Source organism: Branchiostoma belcheri, unplaced genomic scaffold (genome assembly GCF_001625305.1).
Source record: "Branchiostoma belcheri isolate BF01 breed outbred unplaced genomic scaffold, Haploidv18h27 scaffold19, whole genome shotgun sequence".
Classification (NCBI taxonomy): Eukaryota; Metazoa; Chordata; class Leptocardii; order Amphioxiformes; family Branchiostomatidae; genus Branchiostoma; species Branchiostoma belcheri.
The window spans coordinates 1,189,229-1,201,551 of NW_017803379.1; the positions used below are offsets into that span (position 1 = coordinate 1,189,229).

The window sequence follows — 12,323 nt, forward strand, 5'->3', positions numbered from 1 at the left end:
TCTTTCGAACATCGCCATCCCCCAAATTGCTTTGCGCAATATGGAGTTAAGAAATTGATTTACATTCATCATATTTGTAAAGATCACTTTTAATGGTTTTGCAAAGTCTGAAATATGCATCAGCAAATATGCTGACAACATAAACATGGCAACTAACCATGGCATTTTAAATTTAACCCAACCCTAGAAACTGAATGAAGATGAAGATCTGATATCACAGGCACATACATTTTGCTGTATCATAAAATTCTCTTTTTTTACGGGGTCAGACGGCAGGGAGAAGCATAAAATATGTGATAAACATATGCATGTATTTGCTCCGACATATATATGAACTTTATTGCTCATATGAGCTATGCTTACACCTGCATCATGAAACAGGCATCCTAGTGTCAACAATGGTGGAAAAACCTTTAGGAAAAGGTTTAGGAGTGCTGTTTTACCACAGAACTGGACCCACCGCCAGATTTACCTAGGCACTATTTTTACAGAATGTTCAATCATTAGACAATCAATAAGCAAGATTGGCACTGATAATGATTCACAATATTGCTCTTCTATTAACATAGACAATTCAAAATTGAGATCTTGTACTAGCACAGAATTACAACAATAATTATTAGTTTCAATTTAAACATGTCAACTGGAGATTCACTGACCTTAAATATACATATAGCAATCTGCATATCCACATGTATTCATCACTGAGATACTGTTTCTATATTGTTACTATATCTTTGTTCTCTCATAATCCTGAGATACATGTGGTACATAGTTTTGTGCAGCTGTACCTTTTCATTATCAATAACATGTCATTTCTCACAAAGGCATACCTTCAGCAAGCCTATTATTCATATGGCCAGCAAGAACTCATTTAATTGCCAGCACACCTATAGCAGATGCCCTTGCAACTTGTGTACCATAATTCTACTTCAATGCAACAAACAGGATCATACCCAATTTGGTACAGAAACTGAATAATAAAGAACAAGTTCTTGAAAATGCACAACTAGAAAGGTCTCAAGTTTCAAATATTCAACAAGTGTCTTTCCAAGACTACATTTTTCTAATAAGCAATTAAAAAAGTAGGAAAATAGATTCCTATCTTCCACTGACAAGGTTCACAAGTGCTTCCGGCACAGGAATTACAAGGAGGTTATTAACAACTATGGGTACCTTCATCAACCAAATTATTACTACTTTACCATCAGTCGTGGTAGAATAGTGCACTTGTCAGTCTGACAAATAGAGAAGTTTAATACACAATATCATTGTTCCAATGCATCATAAAATTTTTGACCAATTCCTTGAATGTGTTACCATCTTTTGTTGTATGACCAAGCTATTATCATTATTAGGAAATATCCTCCACTAAATGCATTACTTATCATTATTCAGTTCTTGGCAAACAAAAGCAATATTTCATTTTCATGTTAGTGCTATCTCTTTAGCCTGGGTACCATCCTGGTTAGTTTACCTCCGCTCCCACAGTCGCTGGGTGGTGGGAGCGACTGCGGGAGCAGATGTCAACTAACCAGGATGGTACTCAAGCTACTATCTTTTATGTGTCACAATTGTTCAATCTCATTGTCCTGAACGAGTGTTTTGTTTACTCTGGTCAATGATATCTTGGCACAGTTTTTTCACTGCATCTAACCTATTAATCTTAAACAAAGCCTGTATAACTTCAGGTACTGTATGTAAAGTAACTTCCAGCTGCATTAGTACATCAGAGAGCCCATGACAGTTCCTGATGACGTTTCCTCGATCTGGAACTCGCGGGCAAAGTGACGCAATGTTTTCACACCGGGAGAGTTCGGCTCAGGGTTCAGAAACAGTGCAAGGGCCTCCCATATGTTGTGATCCAAGTCTCCAACTGTCACTCCTGAAGAAAAAAAGGACAATGGATAGGTAATGACATTAGATAACCACTATGCATCTATTGGGTAATATATATTCCCTTTTTTCTTGTGCCATTCTTATATTATAAAATAAAAGTTGTTTGTTTTATTAGATACTAGTATAAATGCTTCAGATATCTAATAAAATTTGTTTCATCAAAACTTTCATGCTACATATATGCAAATGTACCAAAGAGTGGCAGACATTAGAGATCTGGAAGTCACAAGATGTATGTAATTATAAGTCTGGTACATGTACTACTGTAAAAATGTGTGTAACGTACCTGTCGTCAACTTGGAAGCCTTGTCCATCAACTCTTTCAACTCATCGATAATCATCTGCCTGTTGCTTTGCTGTGGTTCCTGTAAAATAAATGGTGGTCAACTGTATCAGGGAATTTTGCAAGTCTAACCCTCGGAAGATGGGGAACAAGCCGAACAACTGATGCTAAACAGGATGGTGAGTCAGTGAGTAAGTGAAGGCCAATATCAAGAAAGATAGGAAAGAGAAAAGGGAAGGATGTATACTGTAATTATTGATGAGAAACACGATAATAAACTTTAACAATGTCCAATCTATCTCAACCCTGTACCTTTCTGTCCCAAACCCCTCTTTCCCTATCCCCTTTACCAGTTGGGTTTACTCATCAAACATTGCATTGAAAGCTGAAGTGAACTTACCGGCCTGTTCACAGCCAGTGCTCCTGCCGCCCTGTTCCTGCCATCATCCCTCTGTGTCCCCCCGGGACTTGTATCTTGTCCTGAGGCCTCTCTTGATTGGTCGATGCTGAGCTCCCTCCCCCTGTCAAAGCGGTCTCCTCCAATGTTTGAGAGGAAACTGTCACCATCCAGAAGACGTCTCACAGTGCGCCTAGGCTCGTCTTCTTCTGATTGGTCAGAGTCGGTGGATAGAGCACCGTCAGCTTCCGGCAGGGGACCCGTACTCCACTCACGTAGCAGACTTTTTGGTGATACATCCTGCATGTTTACCGATGAGAAATCTGTAGCAGAGGGATGACTGTGATAAAGGTCCTCCATATCACTGCTGTCAGAAACTGTGCCAGTTAGACTTGGGGATGGGTTGATGGTATCATCTGGTGGAGCTCTTGATGAGGTCCCCCCCTGCAGGAGGCTCCAGGATGCGATGTTCTGGGCACTGGTTGGAAGGAAGGATGCTCCCTCATACGGTGGTCGTTCTGGCATTTCCTGGTCCCTGATTGGCCACGTCTCCCCACTGTGGTAGTTCTGGAGCCCGTATGGCATGTTGGGGAATGCTGGGATGCCATGGTTGGCTAAGACGGGGGAGGAGCTGTGCTGACGGTTGCCGGGTGTTGCTGTAACCATGGGTGATGATGACACTGAGGTCAGGGGTGAGGGATTGGGAGCAACTGATACCTCACTTTGCTGCGAGGTCCTGGGTAAGTAAAAATGACAATTGTATAACGTATGTATCATAAGTCACCATTTTGTTAGCATGACTTTCAACAGAGTTTCTTCTTAAAAGGTTTGAATCTGTTGTATACAAAAGAATTTGATATGTCATGTAGCCCTTACCTTACAGGTGATAGAGATGTGTAAGGCTCTGCTCCTTGTAAATTCTCTGTCTCGACCATCTCTGCAACTGCAGAAAATATAAGAAGAAACTTTTAGAGATAACAGTTAAAAAGATGTCCTAATGCTGCAACAGTATCTCCCACAAAATAATTCCTCCAAAGCTTTTTATCATAATCAATAGTTCTGAGATATTCATGCTACAGACCTTCAGAAGGAGCCTCAGACTTGGGAAGGGTATCTCCAATCTGTGTCTGTCCCGGATGGGTTCTGATGGGAAATTTCCGTGTAACAGCACCATTGGCCATGGGAGCAGATGGGATGTTTCCATTGGCCATGGGAGCAGATGGAAGGTTCCCATTGGCCATGTGGGTAGATGGAAGGTTCCCATTGGCCATGGGAGCAGATGGGATGTTCCCATTGGCCATGGGAGCAGATGGAAGGTTCCCATTGGCCATGTGGGTAGATGGAAGGTTCCCATTGGCCATATGGGCAGATGGAAGGTTCCCATTGGCCATGTGGGTAGATGGAAGGTTCCCATTGGCCATGGGAGCAGATGGAAGGTTCCCATTGGCCATGTGGGTAGATGGAAGGTTCCCATTGGCCATGTGGGTAGATGGAAGGTTCCCATTGGCCATGGGAGCAGATGGAAGGTTCCCATTGGCCATGTGGGTAGATGGAAGGTTCCCATTGGCCATGGGAGCAGATGGAAGGTTCCCATTGGCCATATGAGCAGATGGGATATTCCCATTGGCTACATGTCCAGGTGTAATGTTTCTATTGGTCAAAGTCCGATCGGCTAATGAGTTGTTAGAGTCATCGCCATGTGATAAAGAAGCAATATGACCATTGGCACTGTTGCTGGTCACAGAGGGGTCATCTGTGTATGGTGTAGGCTGGTCTGGGATGGATGGCTGCTTGGGGCGTTCCAGTGGTAGGAGAGTGTGCTCCTCTGGTGCTGTAGTAGGGCAGATATGATATTATATGAGAGAATGTGAAACATCAGCAAATTCATCACAGGATCAGCAAATTCATCACATTACTTTTTAGCTTGAATTACAATATAAAAGGTTAAAATGTTTCATTTCTATACATAAGCACTTAAGTATTGTGTACATTTGCATACCTCAGATAATAACATAAAAAACAGGTATAGCATTTAGTGTTCACTTCCAAAAGATTACTAGTATATATCATCTCCTTTCAAAAAAAAAAAAAACAAACTACATTTACCTGAACTTGCTGGAGCTCGGTTCTTTCTTTTTGTTGATTTACAGGAGGAACATTTCCACTTCTTTGCAATTATGATGAAAACTATCACTCCACCAACACAAAGGACAAAAACTACTCCACTAGACACCACAGGGATCACGACAGACTTGTTCTTATCATTAGCCTCTGAACCTAAAGAGAACAAAAGTGTCAGAATTAATTTTGACAGATTTCATTTCATCATTGGTTATTTGGGATATTCATGCAAATGTTGATTATGACATTACATTTGTACTTTTAATGATACATAACTAAAATGATTATTGTGTAATCCTACATGTAACAATCAAGTGTCAGTAACAATGAGATGATTTGTTAAATCTCGGATAACCGTAAATTTGAGAGCAGTAAACACGGTTGAATCCTGAGCCTGGCAGCTGTAGTATAACATACAAACCTGGTGGAGGTGTGGTTTTCTGTGCCATTTGATCTGCAAGCCACTGTCTACAGTTCAGGTTGTTAGGAATGACAGCACAGGGATGGCAGTGTTTAAATGTCTCAGCATGTCTACATAGCACAAAAAACACAACAGTTTCTTTGTCAAGGATTTTACCAAACAGACACACATTATTAGTTCTGAGCAGCAAACGATTTACAATAGGAGAAAATAATGTGAAGCTTTAATATATAGTATGTAAAACACTGAGAAAAATGTCTGTGAAAAGGATTGAAAGTATTGAAATATGTCAGACTCAAAGCTAAATCAGTCTTCAGATATCACAGAACAATATTACTTCAGAACATATTACAAAGGTCATATGTAATATCCAGTATCTTATGTTCAGCATTTTCCCTACTGCCTAACCACATAAATAATACAACATGTGTCAAACCTTGAAAATATCTATGTTATGAAATGGAAGAATTTTCAAATTGTCACAAGTTCAATAGTTCTATAAAGTGGTCATGTGCAATTTTGAGGGTTTCACAACATGGCATGATTTTTCCATGTGACAATTAATATCATCATACATCAAAGAGCAATAACCATTTCCATGGACACCACTTCATTGACACCTGTAGTTTGCAAGCAACCTACCCAGGTAGACAGGTGCCACACACTGCAGCTGTTCCAGGTGAACACAGCTGCCTGTATTCAGCGTTGAGGGCGGTACAGTTGGTGCAGGGTGTGCACCTGTGGTTGGAGTCCGTGTTGGAGTAGTGATCTGGAGGGCAGGAAACACACTCTGCACCAGCCCCGGCACCGTAACCACACACCTGAGTATCACAGGTGATATATTGACAATGTTGGAGGAATAGAAGTCAGTCTCATGACATATAGACCACACTAAGGCTTGGATATATGGAGTATCATTAGACACACACACAAACACACTAATTCATGCACACACTGAGGGACCATTCTGTGTCTAATTATTCAGTAGTCTGTAACTATAACACAAAATTAGGAATTAAATTAAAAAACACACTGATACATGCACACACTCCATCCTGTGTCCAATACTGGATATATAACTGTTACGTTATATATAGGCTGAGAACCATTTCGTGTGTACTGCTTTTACTGACACAACACATATCACAATCCCTTGGCAGAAAATTAGGAAAGCAATTAGAAAATTCAAAACATTCTTTACTTGCCAGTTCTTCTAAGCAATTGGCAAATGAAGGAGAGTAGGAAAATTATCTATAATTCCTACTGTACTGAGCTGCTGTCCATCCAGGCACACAGGACATGGCCGACACTCTCCTCCCTCCAACTTCTCATCTTCTGCACACGGATGCCGAGCTGACACGTGCAGCTAGTGGGAGAAATTTATTAACACCTTACTCACACAATGGTAGGGGTCTAGCTTGCACATATTTATGATAAGGAGCGCTTTTACTGGACAATGGCTGAAGAATTTTGTCAGATACATTTGTACATAAGAAAAGTGGAGAACTCTTTTCCATCTACATTAGTGAATCCAGCACAGCAGATAGCAATAAGTACAGAGCAATGCAAAGCTCGGGACATATTACCGGTTATGCAAAATTAAACAAAATATCTATAAAACATGTGAATTAATGATTACAAAAAACTTTAGGTAAAAATAAAGTAGAACAAAACATACCCAAATTAGGAACAGTAGATACAGTGTGAACAACTTCTCTTCTGACTCCATATCCAATTCTATAAGTTTAACACAAAGAACATCAAAAACATTTCCACATGATAAAGGTTCAAAAGCAACCAGTAGGTGCTAAGATTATGACAGCTATAATTTAGCTGGAAATGTCAGAGCGAATATAAACATGGCAGTACCCCAAAGTGCCAGCTGGAATATTATTTATAATTATAAACTGTTCATAAGGTGTCTAGTCTGTATACTTTTCAGGTTTAGCACTTAACATGTACTGGATGGTTTAACCTTAATCACACAACTTAACTATCATGATATAGCCAACAATGTACAATAAAATCAATAACGTTACATGTGTACAATGTATTGATCATTAACATCGGTAATGACTAATCAAAACTTCTTATAAATGTTAGTATTAACTTCAATTTGCATGACAAATTCAAGGACAAGTGTAACCATACAAATTTCTGTACACTACACATTATGTCCGAAGAACACATGAACCTGAACAAGGGAGAAACTTGCTGGTCTTACACAAATTATCAGCCCCCCTCCCACTCATTCCCATGGTCACGTTTACTTCCGCTTTTTTACTTTCCCCAGACGTTATGCGCGACCATGCGATATGCCCACAAGTAAGGAACTCAGTCTACAAACCTTTGCACCAAAATCAAGGGAAGAAACAGGCTGAAAACAGGCGAAATGACTCACGTCAGATCTGCTGACTCACTTCTTTAGCAACGTTACCTGTACGTTCCTGACTTAGTGATTTAACACCCCGATGACGCAACTTTAGACCAATCACCGTCCAGGAGCGCCACCGCATTGCACCAAGGGTTTCTTTACGCTCCAAGCAGAGGTTTGGGTTTTGGCTTAATTTTTGGCGTGTTTTTAGGCTTTATCCTTTGCACTGTTTTGTTTTTTACGGCATAAAAAAAAGATCCCATAAATGGAGAGTAGTGTGCTGAGATTTGAATCAAAATGCTGACGGGAGTTATCAAGTTGGATAAGTAGACTTACCGTCATTCATATCCAATGTTTCTACCATCCATATTCATTCTTGTGCGGTTAACATTATATATTACGAGATGAAAAAGTGTACTACCGGTAATACAAAATGTAGAACATTTGAAACATACAAAACAAACCTTGTAATGATACAATGTAGGTAAGAATAATAGATTTACTTTGATTCTCAGTAGAGAAAACAACAGTCAACATTGTTTCAATTACTAGTATAAGATCACCTTTTATTATGTTTTTGGCATACAGATAGTAGATACAGAAGATGGTAAAGAACATAGACTTTCTCCACATCAAGGGGATCTGGAAAGGTTAATTACAGAATAATTCCAATCTTTTAGGTCAACGTATTTGACAACAAAGTTTATTTGCTTTTACTGCATTTAATATAGTTACATATGATTCACATATGATACAACAATGACTCCAGTTTTCTCATGGTCAATCATATTCTAATTTCCATGCCCCCTCCTCTTCCCATCATTTTCAACTACCCTAAAATGCAGAAGCCCTAACACCATCATTCAAGCTAGTATGCCTACCACATTTAGTTACTGTGTTATAACACCATAACATGTTATGATACATGTAACATTACATAATTCTTGAAAACCAGTGGCATCTATCTAAAAAGTTGGACTTTTTGTAACAAAGTAACTAATAGTATCGTTTCAAACACCATTAATCATGCTACCAGATATATTACAAGCTTGGAAGAACAGAAAACAAATTCGAACCAATTTGATTTCCCTCATACTGAAATATCAACCATATGTAACAAATCCATCAATCATTCTCTATCCACCCGAACAAACACCAAGGTAAAAAATTGCTTTTTTACCTGTACACCATATATTCTTTATACATGTACTATTAACTATAGAAACCACTTCTGTCCATCTCCTTGTTTGATAAAAATTACACGCCGGGCTTTTTGCCTGGATCACGCGACCGACAGGGGCATGTCGGTGGCGTGGCGTCTCCCGTTCACGATGTACCCCTTGGCCTTGATGACGCCGCGACACTTGACCATGACCGTGTACCGCAGCACCCAGAACGGCTGCCATTCGTCCACATGGTCGTCATGACTACTGCCCCGCAGGATCTCCTGTGCAGATGCAGGTAGGAGAGAAATATCATGAGTACAGGAGCACTTCAAATGGATGACATTTCTAGACTGTTTGTTATGTTATGCTTAACTTTGCAGAAGGAAAACATATTGTTTTTGCTAAGTTTCTTGTTATTCCTCCTCTTCTTCTCCAAACAAATAAAGTCAATGACCTAGACCATCTGTAACCATGGTAACTAGTACTGTAGAAGTGTTGGGTTACATTTTGTAGCAGGACAGAACTGGACAGGCTGGTTTGTTGGGATAGACCATGTGAAGGATAAAAGCTTGTGTAACAGTGGGGTTCAAGTGCCGCAAACTGACCCATTCCAACGGCACTTGCATTTTCTTTGCAAATGTTATTTTTCTACTTTGAAATTAATATATCTCAGCCATCACAGCAAATGCTCTATCATAAAGTTATAATGTAGTTATAATGTAGGATGGTCTAACCTGGAATGTTGGTGTAGGAAGGACGTCCCTGGGGTCACTGTGGGTCAGGAGCTGGATGTCATTCTCCTTCGCGAAGGCTGTCAGTTCAGGTGGGATGACACAGCATGAAACAACATTCACCTAAAGAGAAACAGAATTGGGGTTAGGTTACACATCTCTGGAGAATATCTCATGATTCACAAAATTCTGTAATTAAAGAACATCCAAGCTGAACATTCAAGAGAGACCTAAAGCTTTATTAAGTGAATGGATGTGTGCAGTGATATGTACAGTAGCCTGGTTACCAGACCTATTTCATCTCCCGAGTCTTTACATGGAGAGGATAAAGACTCGGGAGCTAAAATACTAAAGTAGTCTGGTACCCGGGCTACGTATCACTGGTACCCAGGCTGGTGATATGTGCAAATTAACTTCCAGATTATGACTTGAATAAACATTGTTGTTACCTGGTTGATAGTAGGCTTGACTCTGGCCATGCCGTGGGTCTGCTCAAGCATCTCCTTGTCCAGGTCTGATGTCCCGATCGCCGAAACACGCTCCACATCATACAACCTGAGTAAATATGACCACAGTATTAGCATTCAGAAACTTTGGCAGAGAAATCTACCAAATTTGAATATGAAATGAAATCAGAGATTCAAACACAAACATACTACCAGCTAAAAATGACAATTCTTGACCATTTCTTCACATCATCAACACTTTCATGATGCAAAATAAAAGTTTACTGAAGACATCATTTGATTCCTTTGTTTACAAATATGACCAGCAAAAGCCAGACTCATGAAAAATTGTGCAATAATTTCAATCATGACATGGAGGCTAGCATTATTTACACTGCTTAGGCCACACCAAGTAAATTTTATGGATGACGTCCGCGCGCGCATTGATTTTGGCCTGTTCCTAGAAAAAAAAACAAGAAATTCCGCTTCCTGTAAATATGACCAACAGTGCCGCAAATCGTCAGATTGAAACAAGTAACGCCGGAAGCCTGTGCCTGGTTAAAAAATGGAAACAAAAATGAAAAAACAAAAAAAATGACACTGAAAAAAATCCTGTCAATAGCTCCAAAACAGTGCCGTTCTTGGAACTATTAACAGACAGGACGGTCCTGTCAGCAGTGCAATATTTCTTATCTTATCTAGGCATCTTGTTTTTTAGGGCCCTTCTTGTTTTTTTTTTCGCCCTCTCGATTAGATTTAAGGTCTCCAAAGGACGTCATCCATAAAATTTACTTGGTGTGGCCTTATGTTCTTGTACATATTCATATACCAGTAGCTTACCTTTCCATTGGTTCCCACATTGGTAGAATGTGGTTCACAGTGAGTTCCTCTCCCATCTCGGCCTCTAGTGGTGGAAGTGCCAACAACACAGAGTCCACAACTCCTATGTCTAACTCATTACACACTTGGTCCACAGCCTCCACCACCAGGTCAGGATCCCACTTCAGGAGGAAGATCTTCACCGAGACTTTCAGTTTGCTGCGCTCGTCCTCCGTGATCCTCTCCATCTGGTTGGGGTTGGTGACGACGAGGGCGTTGTTGGATTCCTCGTTCATCCACGAGGGGTCGACCGTGGAGCTCCAGACGTTGAGCGTGGCGGACAGGCACTCCAGAACCTCCTCGCCGGCGTTCTGGGACGTCTTGCGCTTGAGGTGGTTCCAGTTGATGATGTTGCCGGTGTGCAGGGTGAGGTTGTTGGTGGAGGACAGCATGAGCCGGGCGATCTCTTCTACTGGTACAGCCGACATGGTTGCAACCTACAGATGGAAATAAAACACTGAGTTTAGAATCTCTGAACAGGTTTATAATATCAGGTTCTTCTTGCACAAAATATTAGAACTATCGTGGAGTGTAACTCGCTGCCACTGAAGTACGATAGCAGCATCATCGTACGGCATCATCACTAGATAGTTTTAGGGTTAGGTGTTTGAAGGTTCTAGATAGTTTTAGGGTTGGATGTTTGAAGGTTAGGTGTAACAAGCCACTCTGTGTGAATAATATTTTGTAACCAGCTGCCGCCGCACCACATGCCTGCAAAGCTGGTGTGTTACACCGAGAGTAAACCAACTGGCAACAACACAATTTTATGATTACAAAACCAAGGGACCCCCCCCCCCCNCCAGAGCGAGAAAGTGTAACTTGATGCGACAGGATTCGATCTATTCATTCAAGGAGATGAAACACCCTTGGCCTTGATAGTATCCAAGCAGATCTTTCAGTGACCACGAAAGACAGTAACAAATTGGCCAGGGAGTATCCATTAGACACTGACGAAAGCTAGTGGATACTAGCTGAAACGTCTGACGTTTTCAAAATCATATCCAGTTGCTTGAGTAACTGTTTTTTGGCGTATCCATAGACAGTCCAGACAGTCACCATTAGCCACCCTTCGGTGGCTTAGTACTGGACACTCCTCTGGCGAATAAATAACGTTACTGCCTTGCCTATGATTTGCTTTGAGATTCATCCTTGATTCATCTGTTTCTCATGAAGATTCACCAAAATGCGAAAGGGAGAGCAAAACAGTTATAACGACACAATGATTCGCACTCTCAAACAAGAAAATACATGCAGGACAAAACTCCCAAAGCTATACTAAAGGGTTCTTCAGGGCTGTACAGGAGGTGGACCCACGAGAAGCGGACCAAGTTACTAGTAGTTTGGGCTAGTTTTGCGTGGTGAATGAGTGATAACATAACTGCTCAACATCTTGCAGGTTTGGGACAAATATGACTACATAAGCTGTAGCGTTTTCAATTTTTCCTAGCCATTCACACGTCACACCTGCGATACCACCAGATGCAGAGCGAGCAAATCTTGGCTCGGGAGCCGCAAAATGTCAAGGAGACTCCCGGGCAGGAAATGAAGTCGCCCACGATCACGCTACGACCAGTTTGCTGCTAATGAATAGATGATATTGCCGTCG

At 40.8% G+C, this 12,323-nt stretch overlaps 2 protein-coding genes across 2 annotated transcripts; both read right to left on the reverse strand.

The window, feature by feature from the left end:
• Nucleotides 1-166: 166 nt before the first annotated feature.
• LOC109467752 lies at nucleotides 167-7,573 on the reverse strand. The gene is made up of 11 exons (XM_019765802.1): nucleotides 7,469-7,573; nucleotides 6,800-6,858; nucleotides 6,386-6,487; nucleotides 5,764-5,942; nucleotides 5,122-5,231; nucleotides 4,686-4,856; nucleotides 3,661-4,410; nucleotides 3,456-3,522; nucleotides 2,583-3,315; nucleotides 2,186-2,264; nucleotides 167-1,885 (listed from the first exon to the last, which is right to left on the reverse strand). The coding sequence occupies exons 2-11, from the start codon at nucleotides 6,848-6,850 to the stop codon at nucleotides 1,722-1,724; spliced, it is 2,406 nt and encodes an 801-aa protein (XP_019621361.1). The 5' UTR covers nucleotides 6,851-6,858; nucleotides 7,469-7,573; the 3' UTR covers nucleotides 167-1,721.
• Nucleotides 7,574-8,047: 474 nt separating this feature from the next.
• Nucleotides 8,048-11,178, reverse strand: LOC109468033 (glutamate--cysteine ligase regulatory subunit-like). Its single transcript, XM_019766244.1, has 4 exons — nucleotides 10,679-11,178; nucleotides 9,842-9,947; nucleotides 9,396-9,515; nucleotides 8,048-8,942 (listed from the first exon to the last, which is right to left on the reverse strand). Exons 1-4 carry the CDS (start codon nucleotides 11,143-11,145, stop codon nucleotides 8,778-8,780), a joined length of 858 nt encoding a protein of 285 aa, XP_019621803.1. The 5' UTR covers nucleotides 11,146-11,178; the 3' UTR covers nucleotides 8,048-8,777.
• Nucleotides 11,179-12,323: the final 1,145 nt, after the last annotated feature.

Excerpts from the sequence above, each read along its gene's own strand:
- LOC109467752 (XM_019765802.1), bottom strand. The coding sequence starts at position 6,850 with ATGGAGTCAGAAGAGAAGTTGTTCACACTGTATCTACTGTTCCTAATT. Across the intron at positions 3,523-3,660 it reads GTCTGAGGCTCCTTCTGAAG|TTGCAGAGATGGTCGAGACA; the intron begins GTCTGTAGCATG and ends TATTTTCTGCAG. Across the intron at positions 1,886-2,185 it reads GGCTTCCAAGTTGACGACAG|GAGTGACAGTTGGAGACTTG; the intron begins GTACGTTACACA and ends TTTTTTCTTCAG.
- LOC109468033 (XM_019766244.1), bottom strand. The coding sequence starts at position 11,145 with ATGTCGGCTGTACCAGTAGAAGAGATCGCCCGGCTCATGCTGTCCTCC. Across the intron at positions 9,948-10,678 it reads ATGTGGGAACCAATGGAAAG|GTTGTATGATGTGGAGCGTG; the intron begins GTAAGCTACTGG and ends ATATTTACTCAG. Across the intron at positions 9,516-9,841 it reads TCAAGCCTACTATCAACCAG|GTGAATGTTGTTTCATGCTG; the intron begins GTAACAACAATG and ends GTTTCTCTTTAG.